This window comes from Crocodylus siamensis, chromosome 7 (genome assembly GCF_052110815.1).
Source record: "Crocodylus siamensis isolate JL-2025a chromosome 7, ASM5211081v1, whole genome shotgun sequence".
Taxonomy (NCBI): domain Eukaryota; kingdom Metazoa; phylum Chordata; order Crocodylia; family Crocodylidae; genus Crocodylus; species Crocodylus siamensis.
This window is the reverse complement of record NC_143401.1, coordinates 65986519-66011275: the sequence shown is the minus strand read 5'-3', so window position 1 is coordinate 66011275 and position 24757 is coordinate 65986519. Positions and strand designations below refer to the sequence as shown.

At 45.6% G+C, this 24757-nt stretch overlaps 1 protein-coding gene across 1 annotated transcript in view; it reads right to left on the bottom strand.

The window, feature by feature from the left end:
• Window positions 1–21833, bottom strand: part of RPP30 (ribonuclease P/MRP subunit p30) — a 29555-nt gene extending 7722 nt beyond the window's left edge. Inside the window, exons 1-8 of the mRNA XM_090057868.1 lie at window positions 21675–21833; window positions 19944–19999; window positions 19531–19587; window positions 17798–17872; window positions 16838–16909; window positions 8565–8654; window positions 6927–7043; window positions 2426–2455 (exon numbers count right to left, since the gene is read on the bottom strand). Coding sequence (XP_089913994.1) covers window positions 2426–2455; window positions 6927–7043; window positions 8565–8654; window positions 16838–16909; window positions 17798–17872; window positions 19531–19587; window positions 19944–19999; window positions 21675–21804 — 627 coding nt within the window. The 5' untranslated portion in view covers window positions 21805–21833. The remainder of the gene's footprint in view (window positions 1–2425; window positions 2456–6926; window positions 7044–8564; window positions 8655–16837; window positions 16910–17797; window positions 17873–19530; window positions 19588–19943; window positions 20000–21674) is intronic.
• Window positions 21834–24757: the final 2924 nt, after the last annotated feature.

Here is a 24757-nt window from a genome sequence, read left to right as displayed (position 1 = left end):
AGACGCCTTGTTGGACCTAGTCCTGGCTACCGACGATGACCTGGTGAAGGGGCTGCGGGTGCTCAACCACCTGGGCGACAGCGATCATCGCCTGCTGGAATTCACCATCCAGCACAAGGTGGCAAAGGCATGCAGTAAGGCAGCGGCCCTAGATTTTAGGAGGGCAAACTTCAATGAGCTAAGGAGGATAGCTGGAGAAGCGCTGAGGTCCTAGAAGGGAGGGGAGCCAGGTGTCCAAGGAGAGTGGTCGCTCCTTAAGGAGACGATCCTCCAAGCCCAAAGGAAGGTAATCCCAACCAGGATCAAGGGAGCAGGAGAGCACACAAGCCTCTGTGGCTCACCAGAAGCATCCGGGAATGTCTCCTTGCTAAAAAAGGAGGCTTACACCCAATGGAAAGAAGGGGTCATCACCAGGGAGGACTATTCTGTAGTTGCTTGGGGATGTAGGGGGGTAGTTAGGAAGGCCAAGGCAGAGATGGAACTGGGGCTAGCTTCCCAGATTAAGGACAATAAGAAGTCCTTTTTTAAATATGTAGGGGGTAAAAAGAAGGTCCTGGGTAATGTGGGGCCTTTGCAGGACGCGATGGGAAACTTGGTCGTCACACCAGACGGCAAAGCTAACATGTTTAACAATGTCTTTGCCTCCGTCTTCCTAAGTAGGGACCAGAACAGCCACCTCCCTGCTGGGCCCCCTCGGGCCCCAGGGGAGGCACACCTAGGCCACGGGTTAGCGAGGATTTAGTTAGGGAGCTTCTGCAGGGGTTGGACGTATTCAAGTCAGCCGGTCCGGATGATCTCCACCCTAGAGTTCTAAAGGAACTGGCCGAGGTCATTGCAAGTCCCTTGGCACCGCTTTACGAGCGCTCGTGGTGCTCTGGTGAGGTACCGGAGGACTGGAAAAGGGCCAACGTGGTCCCTATCTTCAAAAAAGGGAGGAAGAAGGACCCGGGAAACTATAGGCCAGTCAGTCTTACCTCGATCCTAGGCAAGCTGTTCGAGAAAATTATGCTGGCACACATCCAGGAGGGGCCAGCAGGGGACTGCATGCTTAGGGGCAACCAACATGGGTTCATCAGTGGCAGGTCCTGTCAGACCAACCTGGTGGCCTTTTACAATCAGATCACCAGATCATTAGATGCAGGGGTAGCAGTGGACATAGTCTTCCTGAACTTCCGGAAGGCTTTTGACACTGTCTCTCACCCCGTTCTCATTAAGAACCTGGGGGGCTGTGGTGTAGACACCCACACAGTCAAATGGGTCGCCAACTGGCTGGAGGGCCGCACCCAGAGGGTGGTAGTGGCTGGGTCCTTCTCAACATGGAAGGACGTGGGCAGTGGGGTTCCGCAGGGCTCGGTCCTCGGGCCTGCACTGTTCAACATCTTCATCAGTGACTTGGACGAGGGGGTAAAAAGCACCCTGTTCAAATTTGCTGATGACACTAAGATGTCGGGGGACGTGGGCACACTGGAAGGATGCAACAGGCTACAATCAGACCTAGACAGGTTACAAGGGTGGGCGGATGAGAATACGTCCGGGTTTCAACACAGACAAGTGCAAGGTGTTGCACCTCGGGAGGAACAACCGGCACCATACCTACAGGTTGGGGAACTCCCCTCTTGTCAGCATGGAGGCAGAAAGGGATCTGGGGGTCATCACTGACTCCAAGATGAACATGGGCCGGCAGTGTGGAGAGGCAGTTAGGAAGGCCAACTGCACCTTGGCATGCATCCACAGATGCATCTCGAGCAGGTCCAAAGAGGTGATCCTCCCCCTCTATGCGGCACTGGTCAGGCCGCAGCTGGAGTACTGCGTCCAGTTCTGGGCACCACGCTTCAAGAGGGATGTGGACAGCATGGAGAGGGTCCAGAGGAGGGCCACTCATATGATCAGGGGACAACATGGCAGGCCCTATGAGGAGAGGCTACAGGACCTGAACCTGTCCAGCCTCCAAAAGAGAAGGCTGAGGGGGGATCTTGTGGCCTGTTACAAACTAGTCAGGGGGGGACCAGCAGGCACTGGGGGAGTCACTGTTCCCCTGAGCACCGCCAGGAGTGCCCAGGAATAACGGTCACAAGCTGGCAGAGGGTAGGTTTAGGTTAGATATCAGGAGGCGCTACTCCACGGTCAGGGCGGCTAGGGTCCGGAACCAACTTCCAAGAGAAGTGGTGCAGGCTTCTACCCTGCGGGTGTTTAAGAAGAGGCTAGATGAACACCTTGCTGGGGTCATTTGACCCCAGCACTCTTTCCTGCCATGGCAGGGGGGGGGTTGGACTAGATGATCTCCTCAGGTCCCTTCCGACCCTAGAAACTATGAAACTAAGAAGATATAAGAAACATAAAAGGGTATTTACATTGACGTTTTCACTTATAGCAATAATTAATCAAAAGTTGTACTTACATTAAAAAACAAACAAACCTGACTTACCCGTTCAGCTGCACTAGATAGAATTATGTTCTAGAGAATGAAAGAAAAAACAAACATTAGTCTTTGATAACTTAATCAAAAATACTGAATATTCCTTGTGCAAACTTGAAAGCAAAGCTCCTATGAGCATCATTTGAAGTTAGAGCCCACTGCCCAAAAGAATTAATTTGAACCAGTAAAAGCAGCTTTGGGCCAGGGAGAATTCCAGAAGGATCTTCACTGCTTGGAAAGAAGAAAGTTGCAAGCTTACTGGGTCAAGGGAATCAATACAAAATCACCACAAATATGACCCCTCGCTTATGGACAAGAACCAGTCTACAGGGGCGAACCAAAGTCTCTCTCTCGGTATTTGTTTAAAGCAACCAAACTCCACCCCCTTCACCTCAAATATTTTAAAAAGGGTTTTGTTTGAAAAGAATAAAAAAAAATAGAGGTCAAGTCTTATTAACACTGGTAAAAGGCAAATGCAAGATGTCAAGTGAAGCTTTGCCGAGTATTATTTTACAGGTGTAATAGGGAATGCTCAGGTCAGCTCAGAGACAATTTTGGAAGAGAGAAGTTCCAGCACAGTACAAATACACATCCTAGACAAGGCACTCCTGGGGGATGTGCCAAGTGACAAGGAGTTTGGTGGTGTGAGCATGAAACTCTCTGGATATTTGGGGGGAAACAAACATTGCCCTACTTCATTTTGCGCTGCCTTAATTTTTAGCCCCAAAATGTTATGGTCTCGACCTTCAAACTTTCCTAGTGCAAAGAAAGGGGCATGGATTTGAGAAGACTGTGTGCACTGAGCTTATGTTCAAACTGCAGCAAAGCTATTTACATTTCTATGGTAATGACCTTGCTGTTTCCCCACTACACACAGGGTTTCCTCAGGTGCTGAGGAAAGGGCTGCGACACCTCTGGAAAGCCAGGCACATGCTTCATACCATGTGTAGGAGAAAAGGCAGTAGTCTTTCTGGGTGCCCACCCCATAGGTCTTCCCTCTCCCAGACTCTGGAATTTGCGGCTGGGGTAAGTGCTGTCTGGCTACTTGTCCCACTGAAAACATTTTCTAAGGAAGGGAAACTGTCTTAAATGTCCAGGTGGTGGCAACATCATAGTTCCTTACAACGAGCATCTTCTACATCCCTATAAAGATACCCTCACAAGAAGTACAGCTCTAGTCCTATCTTTATTATGTCAGTCATCTGCTTGCTTAAACCCCAAGGACAAAGTTGAGTGATGGGAACAGTAGGTGCTCCCGTTCCTGCTTTATCAATAGAATTCAGCCACAAAGAGTACCCTGAATCCTAGGACATAATGGATGGCATGTCTGATGCAAAAAACACAAATATTTCTAGCCACTCCTCCAAATTCCTGCATTTGACTTCAGACTAGACTTACTGGCATGTGTAAGAAGTGGCTGCTCAGGTGAAACAGCTAGGATGCTGGCTGCCTTGGACAGATAGACACTGTTACAAGACAGGAGGAACAACTGTGGAACTCAAAGCCTTTTTCTGAAAAATTTAATTGATTTTATAAAAACATTAGGATTGGAAGGGACCTTGGAAGATCATCGAGTCCAGCCCCCTGCCCAAGGAGCAGGAAGTCAGCTGGGGTCACAGGATCCCAGCAAGAAAAAATGTCCAGGTTTCTCTCAAAGTAGGTGCTAGAACAACTTCTGGCAACAGGCCATTCTACACCTTGGGGGCTTGGATAGTAAAGAAATTCTTCCTTATGTCCAGACTGAAACAGTCTTGCCGGAGTTTATATCTGTTCGACCTTGGGGCGCTCTGGTGAACAAAACATTCTCCCAGTTCCTGGTGAACACCCCTTATAAACTTATAGGTCGCTATCAGGTCGCCCCTGAGCCTGCGCTTTTCCAGGCTGAAGAGCCCCATGGCTCTCAGCCTCTCACCCTAAGGTCTGTTTTCCTGACCTCTGATCATGCACGTGGCTCTCCTCTGCACTCTCTCAAGCTTTTCCACATCCTTTGTGAATTGTGGAGCCCAACTGGATGCAGTACTCCAGCTGCGGCCTCACCAAGGCCGAATACAACGGGAGAATGACATCCCGGGATTTGCTTGAGAAGCATCTATGAATGCAAGCCAGCATTTTGCTCGCTTTACTGGCTGCAGCTTCACATTGCAGGCTTATGTTCATCTTGTAGTCACTCCTGACCCCCAAGTCGCTCTTGTCCGTAGTGCTAGTCAGCGTAGCACTGCTGAGCCTAGAGGCACGCTGCAGGTTTTTCCTCCCCAGGTGGAGAACCTTGCGTTATTCAGTGTTAAACACCATCAGGTTCTCATCTGCTCATTTACTGAGCCTGTCAAGGTCAGCCTGGATTACCACCCTGCCCTCAGGTGTGGATGTTTTACCCCAAAGTTTGGTATCATCAATGAACTTGGCCAGTCTGCTTTTGACTCCAAAAGGTCCACATCATTAATGAAGAGGTTGAACAAAATAGGTCCAAGGACAGAGCCTTGAGGGACCCCACTGGTTACAGGGCACCATGATGATTGACTTCTGTCAACCACCACCCTCTGGGTCCGACCCCGGAGCCAATTCCCCAGCCAGTGGATTGTGGTGGATCCAAGGCCACAGTTGACCAGTTTTGCCAAAAGGTTTCATAGTTTCTAGGGTCAGAAGGGACCTGAGCAGATCATGGGATACCAGATTGAAGGCTTTTTTGAAGTCAAGATATATGACATCAATTTCTCCCCCCTTGTCCAGGTGACAGGTCATCTGGTCATAAAAGGAAATGAGATTGGTCAAGCATGACCTACTCACAACAAACCCATGTTGGCTGTCCCTCAGGGTGTTGCCATTGGCCAGTCCATTAAGGATGGCCTCCCTGATGATTTTTTTCTAAGACCTTCACCAGGACAGAGGTCAAGCTGATGGGCCTGTAGCTTGCTGGATCCACTTTCCTCCCTTTCTTGAAGATAGGTACCACATTGGCCTTCTTCCAATCATTGGGCACTTCACCAGAGAGCTAGGAGCTCTTGATGATCTGTGCCAGGGGCTGAGCTATGATGCTAGCCAGCTCCTTGAGTACTCTGGGGTGTAAAAACTGTCAGGGCCAGCTGACTTGAGGGTGTCCAGCTTCTCAAGCTGTTCCTTCACAAGGTCGGCAATGATGGTGGGCAAGGAACCACCCTGGCTTAATGGGCAGGGGCATCCCATGGGACTCGTGAGCAACAGATGCAAAGACTGACCCATTTAGCAAGTTCGCTTTTTCTTGGGTGTTGGTCATAAGTTCCTCCTTTTGGTTTTGCAGGGGTCCAATGTTGCCCTTGCTTTTCCTCTGGCTCCCCACATATAAAGGACAATAAAAAGTCCTTTTTCAGATATCTGTGGCCAGTTGGAGTTCCATGGCAGCCTTGGCTTTCCTGGTTTGTTCCCTGCAGGTTCGGACCAGTGCAGAGTATTCCTCCTTGGAGGTGGATCCCCTCCTCCATCCTTTGTAGGTCTGTCTTTTTAGATGCAGGAGGACCGCCAGTTCCGTGGAGAGCTAAGGGGGCTGCTGCGCCCTCTTGCTACCTTTCCTTTGAGACGGAATAGCCTTAGCTTGTGGATCTAGGATCACTCCCTTGAGGAGTGAACACTCTTCCTGGATTCCCCTCCCTTTGGGGTCATGGTCCTTTAGGGCCTCACCAACAAGTCTCCTGAGCTTGTCAAAGTCATCCCTCCTGAAGTTGGCGACCTCTGTACGGCTGACTGACTTGACAGCTTTTCGACGGATGGTGAAGGTGATTAGCTCAGGGTCGCTGTCACCCACCTTCCCTTTGATCATTGGTCCAAGAGAGGAAGAGAAAACTAGGATACCTCTCTACAGTGGAGACTGGTAACCTACATGTCTGCTACACAGATGACAGGTCAGCTGCCTTGGGAGGAAGCAACATGAGAGTATGTTGGGGGTCTAGGACCTTCAGATATCAAGCTCTCTTTACTCCTCCATTTCAGAATCAGGAATAGAAGACAGAACTACCCAAACTAGAAATCTGGCCTGTGACCAGCCAGTAGATACGAACCAATTTTGTGCAATGAAAGTTTACTGACCTGTTTAAGGTCGTTGTTGTTGGGGTTTTTTTTAATTCTGCAATTTCATCTACTTTTCTATGTGATGGGATACTGCCACAAACAGGGACCTAGATCTTTGAGATGTATTTCTGGTCAGAGGGATGCACTGCCAGCTAATTTCTGGCTAACCTTAAATCTCTAACACTGCTGTTTTAACTGTTTTAACAGTTTTGAGTCTTTGCAGCTTCATAGCCGCAAGAACTAGCATACTGTCTGAAAAAAAGCTTGTGGCTTAAAAATAAAGCACAAGGTGGTCCACAGCTAGGAGGTGCTTGTAGTCAGAACAACTGCTTCCGAACATTGGCAGGCAAAGGTTCAGGCATAAGTTCAGAAATTACAGAGTCAAACTCTTCTGAAACCGTTCAGCCTACACCACTCCAAAAGGAGTTAAAACCAACAAATTCAGCTTCTCATTTTTACATAGAGGGCTTACCTTTCCTTTGCAGATCTGCACCAGACTGAGTGCATTTGAAATCGTGTATCTTCTCATTGTGGAGTCTTTGATGGCTGGGGTGTAAAGGACTTCAAAGTAAATGCCTCGATCTATTGCCTTCACATGAAAGAAAGCAAACAGTCAAGAAATCAAAAGCAGAGAGGTATAACAATCTGACAAGTACGGTCTATTATTCATGTCTTTTCTTTCCAGTTCCACTGTTTTACGTATGAATCAAATACAAGGCAAGAAGAAATATGCTGCATTATAAAAAGTGAAAATAAAGAACTATACATGTACTATATACACTTAAGACCGCCCAGTAATTGAGGCTTACTAAAAAACCCTTCCCCCTTCTCTCATTAGGCTGCAAATTGTTTCCACAAACTTAGAAATGGAAAAGGCAATCACAGCTGACTAGCAGAAAATCTATACCTCCACTCATGGGAGAAAGAGCAGATGGAATTATTTTCTATCGAGATAAAATTTATTTAGGGCATGTCTACAACACCTCTATGTCATGCCTAGGAGCAATGGCACAAAGCTTGCCTAGTCCACTCATTACCCTTCTGCACGCTCCAACTCCCCCAAATGCAGCAAAGTAGCCACCTTTAAGAGTGCTGACCTTGTGCCAATAACCCTGCTTAAGACAGACACTAGGGACACTCTTAAAATTCTTTACAGCAACTTCACTGCTTCATTTGGGCCCCTGGCATATACTGAGTGATCAGCAGGATGTGCTGAGTGAACAAGATGCAGCAGAGGTGGTATACACATGCCCTTACTCACCTAGCCTTGGCACCAAGTTTACACATTTGACCAGTTACTACACCACCTCGTTCAAGGACAGCCATGCACTTCAGAAATGCCAAAGACCCTCCTTTTACCTTAAAGAGCTCCATTTTCCAAAGTCAGGTTTTTTGTTTTTTTGTTTTTTTTTAAGAGCTCTTATGAATACCACAGTCAAGTGCTTGCTGATGGAAGAGTTATCCTGGGTGAAAAGGAAGATTAACAAGGTTTCCTTCTCCCCTAACCCCAGGATACTGTACTACTTGGAATAATTTTCATAGAGCAGTTTCACTGCATAGTTTACCAGCAGTGGTATTTAAAAACTTACCTGCAGAGCATTCCCATAATGCATATTAGTTTCATTTTTGCAGACAGCAAGAGAGATTAATGACCTACTTCAACCATACAGTAAATTAGTGGAGCTATAATTGAAACTGAGGTTCCAAGGTCTGTAGTCTGTTCATGATGTAATATTTTCTTACTGTTAACTTTAAAGAAGAAACTACAGTATTAGGAAATAGGAGTTATTTATTTGATTGATTCAATTAACTTTCATTCCTGTTCTCTGTACTCATGCAAGCATGAGATTTATAAATACAAAGGGTCATAAATTGACTGCATTTGTATAGCCTATACTGATTTCACTTACTGAATCACATGTAAACCCAGGTGGGAATTCAGCATGGGCATTCAAGTCCAAAAAAGCAACAGAGAAGATATTTTCCAGGAAAAGAAAAAACCATAACTTTGCAGTATAAAGAATAAGAAAAGGGAAAGACAAATGTTTAAACTCCATATTTAACAGCTAACTCAACGGCAAAAAAAAAAAAAAGTCAGATACAAATGTACCATGTTAACAGGTGGTCTTCGGAAGTAGAAGGGCAGCTTTTCTGTTACACTTATGCAGATGAGATCCACATCTAAATTTGTGCAAGCGACCTACACCAAAAAATTAAATACAGTTATAAAGCATCAATAAACATGCTACTAGCCTCATGCAAGCTTGTGTTCTTTGCTTAAAGATATTGCCAATACTAATTTTAAACGCTAGAGCTGCAACATCTTTCAGGTACCCCAAGATAGCAATAGTGCCATTTTTAATGCATTTTAAAACATTATCCAGGCTTGGGAAAGCAATTTTTCCATTAAAGTAAATGGATAATTTAAGAGATGGATTGATCAGTTTGCTCCTAGTTAGTTATAGGACACCAGAGGTGGTGTTAGTGAAGTGATCCAACCTCCCCAAGACAGGCTACTGATGAAAAAGAGCCTTTTTAGACAACAATGGTCAAGGAATTCCCTCCACCCAAGCAGCTCTCATATTCCAGAGTGCTGATTTTGTGTTTGAGGTAAAGCAATTTGGCCAAGGACAGCAGTGTTGCAGATAGTGCCAGTTAAGCACGAGGTTTTCAAAGTGACTAATGATTTTGAGCTCCTAAACGGAGACCACTTAAAGGGGCCCAATTTTCGGAGGACTGACACTGCACATTTTCTGAAAAATCCATTTGAACAGCCAAATAAATTTAAAAAAAGGCCTAAAACTATTTTTTTGCCCAAGGCAAGAAGAGAGAGGTGAGCTCTCCAACAAATATAGTTAACTACACTTGATTTACAGACAGTCCCTTTTACTTGAGACATTAATCGTATGTACCAGTCTTGTGGGAGCTACATCTGCAGAAATGATAAAGATGGTAAAAACGGGCTGAAACTCTCCCGTTCAAGGCCACTTGGTGTTGTACTGCCTATCCATTCAAGTAGCCAAAACTGGCTGCAGAGATTTTCCCAGTGCAGGATAATTCTTTGCCATCACAAATCCAAGAAAGGCTGCTCTGCCCCAGCCACCCATCCTTCCTTCCCTCCCATGGAAGGGCAAAAAGGGATAATGGGGTTTGTGACCATGTGGGAAAACAAAACTCCACTACACTTCATCTTCCACTGATGTAAAGCCCCCCAAGGGCCTCAAGCTAGGATCCTATGGCTCCAAAACAGGAGACTGCAAATGACTCCATGAATTAGTCCACTCGGTTCACATGCAATTGGGAAGGAACAGAGGATCAGTCCACAGATTGCCACCAGGCAAGCTGTAAAGCAACACACAGCACAGCTCCCTAGTTAGTGGCTCTCTATAGAGTCCACAGACCATTTCAAAGCTTTAAATCCTGTTCTGTTTCTTTTCTCTTTTTTTTAAATTACCAACAATGCCCTCCAACCCCTTCTCTCCATCAGAAACCTCACTTAATTCTTTGGAGGCTATGAATTGCTGCACATAAGGCTGACAGTGACGGCTTCCCTGTGCTTAGGGACCTACCGAATTCAGAGTGGAAAGGGGCTATGTGGCAGGTCCTTTAATCTTGCAGGTTCCCCCACACATCCCCACCCCCTACCAGGGCAGAGGGGCCCCAGTGAGCTTGCTGTTTGCTGATGACCAGCCAGGAGGTAAAAAAAGGCACCTTATTTAAAACTGCAATCTTCACTTCCCTGGCGATCAGGAGCGAGTGGTAGGGCCCCTCTATCAAATTGGCATAGGGTGAGGGGTGCGGAGGAACCTACAATATTAAAACAGCTGCTGAGCAGCCCACTTCTGCTGTGAATTTGGTAGGTCCCTACCCATGCCCCATAACTCTTACTAGCCCTGTGTGAACTTGCTACTCCGGCACTAAGAACAGCTCTTCAGGAGCCTCCAGAAGAGGGAACTGGCTAGGACCAGGCTCTGAAATTCAGGACTGTCCTGGTGAAAACGGGTCATACTGTTGGATGTGGTCCATAACATGAGATCCCTCCTGAGCATGCACACACTGGTCAGAGGTGGGAAGGGTCTAGAATAGCTGAACTTTCCACCTCGATGATGTCAGTGACCCCCTTGCACCTGGGGAGCCTGTGCAGTAGCGTGTGGTCCAGTTGAGTGCTATGCTGCACCCCAGTGCCAAGAGCACAAGGGTAGGGTAGCATGTGCACGAGTGCAATTGGTGAGAAGAATGATTGACAGGTGATATCTTGGTGAGTATTTAAGGAATCCTGAGGCGTGATTCAGTGCACAAATGGAATATGGATGCTTAAGAGTACCTGAGGTTTGAATGGTGTACGAGTTTACTTGGTTGGAGATCATACCTGCATGTCTGAGGCATATGAGCAGTGACTGTAGCAGTGAGAGAGGTGACCTATCGCACTGGATTATAATTGGATACTTACCTGTAAAAGCATTATTGGATTGGGACCTAGATCATCCATTGGAGTGGTAATTATTGCCTTTCCCTCAATCTTGGTCTGAGACCCTCCAAGGGAAAGGTCACGGCAGCTCGGTGAGCCTGTGAAGACCCTCACACTGCCCTTCACTAGCCTCTGGCAGGTCTGGTTACGGGGCACTGCAGTTAACCAGTGTACATAGTTCATGCTTGATGTTATGTACATTTCCTACTGTTAATCTTGTTTGTTGTAATCATGACTTCTCAAAAGTATATTATATTTTATTGGAGCCTCTGTGTATTTATAGGGTATGAGGGTGAGCTCTGTGTATCCCTGACCCCTAAATCCACCCCAATAGAGACAGAGATAACACATGAAAGGCTCTGCTGTCTGAGGAGGCACAACAACCCTCCGCCCCTTAGGTTTCTCAGAGGTGGTCAGTGTCCAGGACACCTGGTGGTGTCCACTTTCAGTATGGTCTCCCTACATATACAAAATGACTACCAAATACAATGAGGAAGACTACTGGTGTTTCCAAGTTTAGGCTCCACCTGGCCTGTCCTTGAAACAGTTTAAACAAAAACACCTTAATTGTAGTTCTAGCTTAGTCAGTTTCCAATTGGTCAGTCAAATGGCTACCAACTCATTTAGCTGAAATATTGCCTCAGCTGAGTTTAAATACAGCTCCTAACCTTGATTAGAGCGTGGACATTTAAATCTCCTGTATCTATGGAACAGTGCTACCCAGTGGGAGATGGCAACTGGTGTTAGATCTGCAGCGAATTGAAATGATCACCTGGGCTCTCTTTAGCTGCTCTGAAAACGTCATTTGCTACTAACACACCAGCTAATAAGCTGTCATCAGGATACTGGCAAAGATTTAATTTGTAAATGTTAACACTGACACATGCATCCCACAAGGCAGGCTATGAATCATGCCCTACATGAGATATTAGTAAGGGTGCAGGAAATGTAGAGAGAAAGCCTCAAACAAAGGAAAATAGAAATTGAAAACAGAAGTCAGAGTACAAGTCATATTTCATAGATTTCATAGACATTAGGGCTGGAAGGGACCTCGGGAGATCATCGAGTCCAGCCCCCTGCCCAAAGGGCAGGAAGTCAGCTGGGGTCATAGGATCCCAGCAAGATAAGCATCCAATTTACTCTTGAAGGTGTTCAATGTAGGTGCTTGAACCACCTCCAATGGCAGATTGTTCCAGACCTTGGGGGCTCGGACAGTAAAGAAATTCTTCCTTATGTCCAGCCTGAAACGGTCTTGCAGGAGTTTGTGACCGTTCGACCTCGTCATCCCTTGGGGCGCTCTGGTGAACAGACGTTCCCCCAGATCCTGGTGGTCACCCCTGATAAACTTATAGGTGGCCATCAGATCACCCCTGAGCCTGCGCTTTTCCAGGCTAAAGAGTCCCGTGGCTCTCAGCCTGTTACCGTAAGATCTGTTTTCCTGACCTCTGATCATGCGCGTGGCTCTCCTCTGCACCCTCTCAAGCTTCTCCACATCCTTTTTGAATTGTGGAGCCCAAAACTGGACGCAGTACTTCAGCTGCGGCCTCACCAAGGCCGAGTACAAGGGGAGAATGACGTCCCGGGATTTGCTCGAGAAGCATCTATGGATGCACGCCAGCATTTTGGTCGCTTTACTAGCCGCAGCATCGCATTGGAGGCTCATGTTCATCTTGTGGTCAATGATGACCACATTATGGGATGGGAGTGGGAAACAGACTTTCCACTCATACCTCTTCAGATTTTCTAGGTATTTTATTTGATGAATTTGCTACAAATACCCAAATTCCAAGACATAAATCAGGATACAAGGATGTGACGTAAGAAGCCAAAAAGAAAAGAGAACCAACTACAAGGAAGTGGAGGGTTTCTCCTTGAATGAAGAATTTCTAAGCTGCAGTGACTGTTGGAATACCAAGTGAGATTTGCTCTACTGCAGTTATCACTTCACCTTTGGTTGCCAAGCATGTTACAGTCTAGGTGCTCAGTTTGCTTAAAGAATTTCAAGTACAACAACTTAGTGCAGAAGAAAAAGCACCAACTAGGAGGGCTGTGAGAAATTTCACCCACGGTTTTCTTTCGAAGCTGTTTCAATGCATTTCAAGCTCAAAGCACCAAAAAATCAAAGTAAAAGAAAAGCCTTCGAAATAGCTTTGAAATGAAACAAGGGAAATCAAAACATTTCAAATTTCAAAGCCAGGCTTACCGGCTTAAGTGCTGGTCCCAGCTAGCAGCACCTGCCAACCGTTATCTGGCAGGCAGATTGGCACAGCCCACACAGTCCTCCCAGGGGTGCGGGCGAGCCCCCAGACTCCTCCCGGGGGTGAGGGCCCCTGATCTGCCTGCCACATGACAGACTGGTGCTGGGCATTGGTGCTGCTGCTGGCCCCAGGTGACAGTACCAGTCTCCTGTCATTCGGCAGGCAGATTGGGGGCCTGCACCCCGATTTGCCTGCCTGCTACCTTTTACAATTCCCCGTTATAACCTATGGGCGAAACAGCGTCGAAACAGGAAAACAGCGTTGGCGAAACGGAACAGTGTTTTCGAAATGACACGCTGTTCAGTTGAAATGTCGAAACGGAAGTCAAAGCGGAACAGTGCTGTTTCACACAGCCCTACCAACTAGTCCCAAAGCACTGCTCACGTTCTCCACTCTCAAGAGAGGTAGCAGTGCCATCTGGTGGAAGAAACAGGAGACAGTTGTAACTTGCATAGGTTAAAGCTCTTGAGGTTCCTGAAGCCAAAAAACTGTGGCAGATGAATCTGGCAAAGTAGGCTGTCACCTACAAAAGCTTATAGCTCTCCAAACCAGACGGTTTCCGAGGTGCTCCCCTGCTCTGGCTGGCAAATGTGCACATGACTGATGAAAGACAGGATTTCATTAAGTCTAAAAGCAATACTTCAGAGGATGATTTTGTAGGGGGTTAGTAAAGTGCTAACTGCCTGCGATTGGTAGGACAGTCAGGGCTCTAAAAAAAAAAAAAAAAAAAAAAAAAAATGAAGCACTGCTCCAATTTTTTTTGTACAACTGTCATTTAACCATTTGAATAACAACAAATACAAGATAATCTGCAATTATTTAGGCACCCGTAGCAACAGTTCTCTGATAGAAATACAGTTATTTGGACAATTGTGGTATGTCTTTCAATAAGACACTAGCATTAGGCATGCTGTGCACGGAGTCCATTAGGCTATGTTAAAATACTGTCTGCCTTCTGGGTGCGTTTTGAAGAATTTTTGCTATTGTTCAATTTAAAATATTTCCTCTCAAATGTGGCAAGAAAACTGATGCTCCGGAGGACAACAAACTACATCTCCAGTTTTGGTGGATGGAGCTGTTTAGCTAGTTTTTAATTTACAGTATGTAGTCATAATGTTAAATATGAAGTTCATCTGTGAGGCAAGATCAATCCTGAAGAACTTCAGGCCCAAAGGAGAATTTTTCCGGAAGCTATTATAAGCAGCAGGGGGCTTAAACTGAGATCCCATTCATAACAGCACCTACCATATTAGTTATGTGTGATCTCATCTGCTACAATTAGCAATGCAGGTCTCAACAGAGAACGCGGGAAGCCTGGAGACTCGTAGCTTTTTTTTTTTTTTTTTAAAAAGACATACAGAAGTGTCTCTATATCTTAATCATAAGAGTCCTTTCTGCCAAGCAGCTTGCTGGATGAGCAATGGGATCCCTTCTCCAGAGAATAAATAAATGTTGCCAACCAGAAGTAGTAGTCGAGGTGTGCTCTTGCACAGGATGGGTTGCCTCCTTCCTAGCATATTGTAAGCCAAGAAGATAGGCTAAAATCTTAATACCAGTTTCACACAGTTCCCGATGCCTCATGAAAGGATCTTGAGAGCAGCCTTAGAAAGTTTCCTTGGCATCTCTTTGCCTCTTTCAAACTCTAGACAAGAAGCTGGGAGACTCAACAAAGGGGGTCAATAATCTAGTTAAAAAGGACATTCAAGTAAAAAGAGTTCTATTAATCTACAGTTGTTACTGGTGACAATTAAGTTTGCTATGGCTGGAGGAAGAGGACACACAAAAACTTCTTATCCAGTTTGCCCACTTCATATTGCCAATTTGTAGTTTCTAATTCTGTTAGTTTCTTTTTGGTGCTTTTGTGATTCTCATAAAGAAGAAAACAAGGGCAAGAGGTTAGGAGAATATTTGTTAATACCTCCTACAGTTTTAAGGGCTGTTGTAGTTCCTGAAAAGCATTTAATTTAAACTCAAAATTTCAAAGTGAACAGAGTGCCTTTGAAAATAAATTCTGGTACTCCTACAAAGAGAATCAAGTTTGCCATTTGTTAGTCCATTGCCTTCTCCATTAAAGATCAATCTGTTCACTGCCAGGAAGGCCAAAGAGGATGCTAGCACAAAATGGTTGCAATTGGGCAGCTAGTACAGAGGAATGAAGAGTTTCCCACACTGCAGCCACGTGACAATTCTGTTTTTGCAAGAAAAAGATTTCTAACCAATGCTACTTTTATTCGATTCTTACTTTGATTGGTGCACACATCCCTATCTGCCCATGTATTCCAGATCAATTTAAATCCACATGACAGCAACAGCAGGATGCAGTCAATGTTTACTACTGAACCTCATGTAGGATTCTCCATCCTTTCCAGAAATGCCACAACATTCAAAAAACTCTTCCTGAGCTTAGTAGCTCATTGGACTAGCATGGATATGTTGCACCAGTTTCTATACCTAATGACACACAGGGAAGCAATACTCCCCTGCCCATTTATAGGCGAGGGGGGTGGCCTTCAGCACGAGTCCAGAGTAAGGCTTAAATTCACAACAGTGAATCTAACACTTAATTCTTTTGCTACTCTACCCATACCATACAGCAGAGGTTGTTCAAAAAACAGGTAAGTTTTGGCAGTGGAAAGCAGAAAAAGTTAAGATGTAATAGTGTCCAATATACATACACACATTTTTTTTCTTTCCAGCGCTATTTGTATATTAATTCATTTCCCTAATAAGAAAGGAGATTTTTCTCTGTTGAGTGCTAAAACCAAGTCGAGCAGGCTTGTGTTCAAATACAAGGATCACTTTCTGCTGTTGTCTGGTTGCAAGAATGACAATTCATTTTTGTTTAGAGGTATAAAAGTATCTGCATTGTTATTCTTGGCAATCAAAGCAGGCCTCTTATTGCTTATATTGAATTGCAGGGATAGCATTTGTATTCACAAAAAAAAAAATAAAAAAAAATACAATTTTTCCTTAATTTTTTACCTTCATTTACATACAACTTTAGTCCTTGGCAGCAAAAGTAAAAAATAAAAAAAGTGGTAAAATTATGTAAGGTAGTCCCTGACTTCACTACTGCTGACCTTTCTGTGCTTATATTTGGTGAGAACAGCCACATGCTGCCAAGAGGCATTTACAAATATGGGAGAATGTCAAGACTTCCAAAGCAAATGTCTTCCCCTCCTCCAACCACTTCTCTTAAAAAACAAAAACAAAAAACAAAAGACAACAAAGCTGCTCATTCCCATTTGATTTTCAGCAAGAGCCACAAGTTTTGTGGGTGTTAAATGAATGAGAAAGCAGAGAAAATAACCCATAAAACCCCAATGCAGACATCTTACCTTTCATCAGCCAACACACAGCCCCAATCAGTCCTGACTTCTAAAACAACTGCTGCTCATTGAAAGCACAAGCATATGCTGGGGAAGATGCTAGAATCTGGAAAGTTCCTATTTGATGCAGACTTTTTAAATTCTTATGCCTTAATACAGCCAAATGGATGTCTACTCCACACCACCAGTTATGCTACAAGAATGCTCAAAAAGCATACTGGAAATTTTTAGGATGAAATCCAACCAACACGCTCATCCACTCAAAACCATCAAACTATTTCAACATTTACAGTTGTAATTGCAGTTTCAAGAAAACTCATCTACTTACATGAAATAGTTTCTCCGTCTTTGGAAACACCGCTATGATGTCATATAACCTTATATTTGAAGATGTTGCTCTCTAACAAAAAAAGGAAGAAATAATGGCTTAAATTATGACAGGTAGTGGAGACATGCACTAGCATAACTTCAAAAATAACAAATAAGTAAGAAAAGAAAAAACAACATCCCCAACTATGACATAAAACAAGCCATTCCTATTAATACTCTAACTGCTGCTGTTGACAAAGTAAACTTAGATTCATGAAAGCTTGCTTTCATACATATCTTATTTAGCTATTCTATAAAGATGAGTCTCTATCCTGCCTTTCAAGCATTTCACTGCTGTCATTCTGGGTGTTATCCCATTCACAAGTACAGTGGTAGGAAAGGTTTGCCTTTAAGTCATAGGTATCTCCTTATATTACTGTTACTATGCTTTGCAAGTCCTCTTCCCACCCAAGATAAGAACACCTAGCAAACCTTCCCCCAATTCAACGTGGCATTTTTCAACAGCAAAAGGAGAGGCTTTTAAATTTAAGCTGAACAATGTTAAGCAAAAACAGTCTTACTGGTATATGCCAAAACTGAACTAAAGAGCAGGAGTGATTATTTCATGTTTTAACACTTCTTCACCCACTCTATCACAAGGATTTCCAACAGCATTCTAGCATCTGCTATAGGCTGAGAACTCAAAAGAAAGAGCCTGGGAATAGAATCAAAGTATCTTGGCAGCAGCCTATGCCCTTAGTAAATTGCCAGTGCACATTATATTCTAGTTTACTAAAGCGGTATCTTTAGAGAGCAATGTAATCATAAGATGACAATCTCGGAAAAATTTAGTGCAATGTTTTCCACAAAAAACGTAGAAGTTCCTGTAAAATATCAAAAAAAGTTACATTATTTTAATGTGAAAATAAATAAATAGATTGCAAGCTATAAAATTATATACAGAGTTTTCAATACTTACCAACACATTGCAGTGAGACGGATCAGAAACTACAAGCGTTAGTCGGGTTACAATTTTGACTGGTTTCAATTTTCCCTGTAAGCAAAATATGTCTGAGTGACTACTGAAAAGGGACACAGCAAAGATGTAGCTGATTGATTTTTCATTCCCGTTACTATAAAACAGAGAATGGTACTTTGTTCATTTCTTGCCTATACTCATTTATTTCTCATTTGTAACCAGACCAACATATTTTTACCTTTCTAATTTTAATATTTTGTCGACATACTCCGTGGTGCTTAGAAATTGATGGCTTCTTACATTCTTTTGAACTTTATTTCCGTTTTAAACATCACACAGCAGAATAACTGAGCATATTCTGGTATCCAGTTAAGGCTGTGCAAAATTTTGGCAGCCGTTTCATTTCAGAGGTGTTTTGGGCCATTTTGGTGCCCAAAACACCAAATCCAAATCGAAATGGAAGGCTCCGAAATGAATTGGAAGGCTCCAATTCATTTCGGAACAATTTCAGAGTTGGGCTTGCAGGGAAGCAAAAACTAAGAGGGAAGGGAAAGGGGCGGGGGGGAATTGACTGTTTCGATATTGACATCTAGTTCCCGGTTCAATTCCCCAGCTCTCTCTGATCATTTCCCTAGCTCCTCAGGGGGCACAGGCTCCTGATCTGCACACAGGGTTTCAGCAGGCTGCCACTGAAGGATGGGGCCAGTGGCAGCTGCTTGGCGCGGACCGCACTGAGCATCAGGAAAACTGCGGTGCTGCCACTGGCCCCAGCCTTAAGAGGCAGCCTGCTGGAACCCAGCATGCAGATCTGGGGTCCTACCGCCGCACCCCACAAAGAGCTGGGGGAATGATCAGAGAGCTGGGGAATCCCTGCTGCATGACCTGACTGTGCAGGGAGCAGAGATCCACACTGGGGTCTCCTTGCTACCGCTGCCCACTCCGCACAGCCCCACGTTGCCAGGGCAGCGCAGGTTGAGCAGCAGGGACCAACAGGCTTGCTCACCGCTCTGCACTGCTTCCCTGCCCCATGACCTGGTGTGAGAGGTATCAGATCTGCACAGGGGTCTTCTTCTCTGCTCAGAGGGCAGCAGCCCCCCCCATGGATGAGCCAGCCATGACCCCGTCCTGCTCCCTGCTGGGGGTCTGCAGCCCCCAGCCCTGCCCAGCTAGGTAGGGCTGTGCAAAGCTTCCCTTGCAGCCTGTTCAAAAACAGATTTGGCCAAAACAAAACAGGACTGCGAGCCATAACACACCACTGTCCTCCAAAATGGCATCAAAACACAGCTGTTTTGCACAGCCCTATATCCAGTTGCCATAGAATGACCACTGTAGTGAAGATAAGAGTAGTTTTGTTTCGTTTTGTTTTATTAAAAGTACTCTGTGGATTTAAAAAAAAAAAAAACCACGTTTGGTAATTTAACTTGGGAAATCATCCCTAAAACTCAAGCTCTTAAAACTTCAACTATAGAAATGTTTAACTAGAAGTAGCTTCCAAGTTCAACCTGAGCATGTTTGTTCCCATATCATATAAACTATATGATGAAAAACATTAGAATGTACTGTACATTAGACTGTATTGGTTTTCTGTTGCTGCAGAGTTATTTTAGTAAATCAGACATTGAAAAAGGTTCTCTCCAACTCAGGCATGATATGAGAATTGTACACACAGACACACTAGAATACAAATATATTCCATAAACCATTACATGTAGATGGCATTTAAACTGACATACTGGTATCATAGGCAAAGACGGAAGCAGTTCTGAAGAAGAAATCGGTTTAGGAATTTCCTGGAAATGAAAAACAAGACAAAAATAAGTGTTTAAAAACTTAATGGGCCAACTTTTCAATATAAATAAAAGCTGCATACATTTTTCTAAACAGGAACCTGCAATTCAAACAAACAAAACTAGAACTTTATGGACAGTTCATGCAGTGTACTGAGCTTATGGGAAGCAAAATTTAAGTCCAAACAGAAGGACTAGTAGAAAGATGGAGTTCTAAACTGGAACTTTGTAACGAATAAAAAGTTTGTATATACTTGTAGATGAGTACTTTAAAAAGAGGAGGCTATTTGAGGACAAGTTATTATGAAGTATGTTACTTGGAAAAATAAAAAAGAATAAATACCAAAACAAATGTTTACCTGTTTCTTTTCTTTGAAGTCAATGACATGGTTAACTGCAACAGTTGAGTATCCGACTAGAAAAATATAAACACTTTATAAAAACTGAATCAAATCGCAAAATATTAACAATTTCATAGAAATCAAAGTAGAAACATTTTAAGATTCATATACATTTATCATTTTGATTGTACAAGGATGATTGGGATACATTCTCATTTCTGGAAACAGAAATTAAAAAAAAACATTATAGGGCATAAGCACACCAGTGAGGCAAGTGCGACTGCAAGAACATGACCTACCCCATTTTCTTGTTACCTAGTTTAGTGGTTCTCAACCTTTTTGATACCAGGACCCATTTGTAAACATCAATCGCCAGTCCCGACCCAGTGTCCCTCACTTGGGTCCTGGGGACAGCAGATTCCAACCCCCCAATGTGTGGCAGGGGGGTGGGTGTGGGCGGTAGAGGGGGGACCTCACAGGCCAGAACTCTGCCAGCAAGCAAGGGGAAAAAAAAGTCAGAGTTTCCCCATGTTTTTCTTCTTTAAAGAAGAATCCATTTTTCAAGTTTGTTCACGACCTTTTCATCTTTTCTTGCGACCCACTTTTGGGTCACAACTCATGGGCTGAGAAATGCTGACCTAGCTGTTTTGGGTACATTATAGAGTACCATGTTAGTGGCAACTACATGATGCTTTTTCAGCCTGTGGTACATATGGAGCGGGAGAGGCAGCAGGGGCGTAGTCTCACAGCAGCACTCCACTAAGTCCAACACAGCGCTATCATGTCCATGATGCCTCAAAATGAAAAATTCTACTTGCTGCCAAATACAAGTAGAACTAAAGCTCAGGCCTCTAAGACTCATTCAGAAGCCAAACCTGGAAAACGCATAATCCCATACAAGTCAGATCGCTCAAACTTTCTGGAATCCTTGCATAAGAACAAACGCCTATGAGATTCTGATATATGGGACTCAAACAAGACGACTTTTGAGACTTTCTCCCCCCATGAATACAAGTGATGTAGCTGGGGACACTGTGCCACTCAAACCACCCAACTGTACCTATAATGACCTGGGTGGCCCTGCACTGAGACAGAATCCTTCTTGCTTCCCACAACTTGAATTTCCATGTACTGGCTTCCCCCAAATGCAGAAGTTCATTTTAAAATTAAAATAAAAGCAAACCCTAGTCAAGACTGAGGACCACTCTGGGGCAAGCAGAGGGCTTCAGAGCAGGTCTTGCCTCCCATGTGCTTCCAGCAGAAACATGAAGTGGCTTTTGCTGTCCCCCTGCTACTGCTTTTAAGGACACATATTGGACACCCTGCACAAGCTTCAGTCCTGCTCCATTTCCTGCAATTGCCTGGCCCTTATGAATACAAGAGGCACATATGCATCTGTCACGCTACCTGCCAGGGCTGCAAAGCCCAATGCTCAGCTAGAAAAGACCTCAGTGCTCCACGCCCTTCCTACCAAGCTGATAAAATGAGGCTGGAGGGGACCTCGGAGGTCACATCTAGTCCAACTCCCTGCTCAAAGCAGGACCATCCTCCCCCCGGGACTGGCCTGGCTCCGCCCTTCTGGGGGCAGCAGCAGGGCCCTGCCCCGCGCGGCACAGCCCGATCCGGGCGGGGACACCAAAAGGAGCCCCCTGGAGCTCTGGTGGCTGCGGACACCCTGTCTACAGCACAGCCGCGCTCTTACGGACCGGGGAGAAGAAGCCCCCGGGGCCGGGCCGGGCCGATACTCACGCCGCGCCGCCGCCTCCAGCACGCCCCGCAGCACCTTCCTGTCCGGCAGCGCCGGCACGTTCAGCTCCGCGAACCCCGCCATGCCACGGGACCGGCCGCACCGCGCATGTGCCCTTGAGCCCCGAGGCATGCTGGGCTTTGTAGTGTCTGGGCTCTGCGGGGGGGCGGGGACCTGCGCTTTGCCTGGACTCGCCCTTAGCCCCAGGGGTCTGGGGCGGCCGGTGGACGTGGTGACGTCACGAGTCAGGGGCTGCCCCTGTTCCGTGATGCGGGCGGGGCCGCGGGCGGAGTGGGTGCTGGTGCCTTACGCCCAGGCTCAGTGAATGGGGGCGGGGGCAGCGCCCACGGCCTGTCTGCAAACCCGTGTCATGAGCTTGGCCGAAACCGCTTATATTCAGAACAGGGCTGCCCGCACAGGGCCGATGTGGTCCAGCTGCAATAGTGCTCCCATTGCATCACAGAAAATAAAATGTGGGTTGGAAGGGACCTCAGGAGGTCCCTTCTAGTCCAACCCCAAAGCAGCACCATCCACAGCTAGATCATCCCAGCCAGGGCTTTATCTAGCCAGGTCTTACAAACCTCCAAGGATGGAGAGTCCACAACCTCTCTAGTAACTCATTCCGGTGCTACACCGCCCTCCTGGTGAGAAAGCTTTTCCCTATATCTCACTGAGACTTCCCTTGCTGAAGCTTGAGACCGTTGTTCCTTGTTCTGTCATCTGTCACCACTGAGAACAGTCCAGCTCCATCCTCTTTATAACCACACTTCAGGTAGTCAAAGGCTGCTATTAAATCCCCTCTCAGTCTCCTCTTCTGCAGATTAAATAACCCCAGTTCCCTCAGCCTGTCCTCAGAAGCCATGTGCCCCCACCCCCAAACCATTTGCATTACTGTCCGCTGGACATTGACATCATCACTGGATCAGAACTGTGCTGGCAATGGCAGGGAATGGCTGTAAAATGTCTCATGTGAAGGCAACACGTGAGGCAACACATACGGAGACAGCCTTTTCAAAAGGGGAAGGCAGGACACATGCCCACCTTCCTCCTCCCCTGCCCCCCCACTGCTGCAGGACCAGAGCCAAGCAGAACAGAGTGCGGGGCAGATATGGGCTGCCCACTGTGGGCTCGGGACTCCCCACCCTGTTGCCTTTCCCTTGGGATCCCCATGCCAGCCACATGCTCCTTGCCTGCCTGGCAACAGCAAGGGGCACAACTCCACGCCGCTGCCATCACTGTTGCTGCCAGGCGGACAGAAGGCACTTGTCATGGTGGCGCAGCCAGCGGGGCCCCCCAGGGGTAGGGCAGGGAGTCACAAGCACACAGCAGGCAGTCCACGTTCATCCTTGCCCCATGCACAAATCTGGGGGGCATATGCCCCGCCACCTTGCCCCTGGAGAAGCTGCCCACAGCTCCGTCCCGCTCCCCACCCTGGCACCATGCACTGCCATGACTGGGCAGTGCCCCCAGCCCCTGCCCTACTCCCTCCCTCACCATGGGGGCCTCAGTCTGCCTCCCCCCCATATCCCCTCCCCCACATAGACTTACCTGCTGGGAGCTGCTCTCCAGGCTGCCTGGCTGTGTTCCTGGCCACATGCAGGTATGCACATGCACATGACATAGTGTTCCTGCATCCCACTCCCAGCAGCTTCTTGCACGTTGGAATGCTGCCAGCCTGCAAGGGGAAACCTGCCATTTCCTGTGGATCCCTACATGAGACTTAACATCCAGGAAATGATGTCCTGGAGTCATGCAGCCTGGGACCAGGACTTGAGGTTCCCATTGTGGAACTGTCCACCCTGTTAAGAATGGATGGATGGATGATCACTCTAGCAACACAGCACCTAGGAGGTGACCTGTAGGAATCAGGGTCCATGTGTCTTGAAGCCAACTTCATTTAAGTTATGATTACTTGTGCTGTATTAAATCATACTCTGTATGTAGGAGGCAAGAGCAGTAATGCAAAGGAGCCACATATGGCGATGAGGATTCCTTTCTCTATATTTGTGAGTTTGAGATTCTGCCTTCTCAATGTTCCAAAGAGAGAAGAAAATTTCAAGGGCAATTTGAGAGGTGACTCTCAAGACTTTCTGGAATCCCCTGCATGAAGAGATGATTCTTAGCTCTCTTTAATTTGTACATAAATGCCTTAGGTGCTATAGGAGGGTGGAATTCTTTCAGAGGCAAAACTGAAATAGAATCAGTGAATGAGGTATTTGTTTGCTGGAGAGAACAACATTATATCCACTAGATGGAGTAGCAATATCATATTACTATTTTATATTACTCAATTGAAATATTACTAGATTATTTGAGACAGCAACTCAGCACCAACAGTGACAAGAAGAGAGAGGATATTAGATTTAAGGCTTATTTGCTGACACCGTTTAGCCAAAATAACATCTTACAGTTTTTCCATAATCAGTCAAGGCAAAAAGGATATTTTTTAAAACAGAAAGGGATTTTTTCCAACAGATCTGGGGGTTATAGTGAAACCCAGACTGACTATGAGTCAACGATATGATGCTGTTGTAAAAGCTACAAATCTCATTTTGGGATGTGCAGACAAGAGAGTTGTACATAAGACACAGGAGAAAATGACTCCACTTTTTTTCTTTTTCTCAGGGTCTGCTATGATGACAATGACTTACAGGAGAAGTGGAAAATGGCAAGGATTCCCTTTGTCTTCCTCTAGGAGAGCATTCCAAGACCTATGGCTAGGGGATAGAGACATCTTTCTTCCCTGCTACCTCAAGTTTATAGCCAGGTTTAAGATAGAAGGAAGCCCTTTTGGTATCTAGGTGCAAAGTTCAGTAATGTGTTCAGCAGGATTCAAAGGCTGAACAGTTTCTTAACCTGATGTAGACAGGTTTCTTGAGGTGCTCACCAGCTCTTTGAAGAATGTCTTCTTCCAATAAGGGCTCTTAAGTATTTCCCAAACTTTTCCCCTGTCATTTACATATACATTTAGATAATTTCATGCAACACAATTACCACTGTTAGTGGACCCCTCTTCAGCTGGTCATGATAACCATCCCTTGTGCCCACTATTATCTTACCATGACAGCTAAGTCAGACAGGTTAC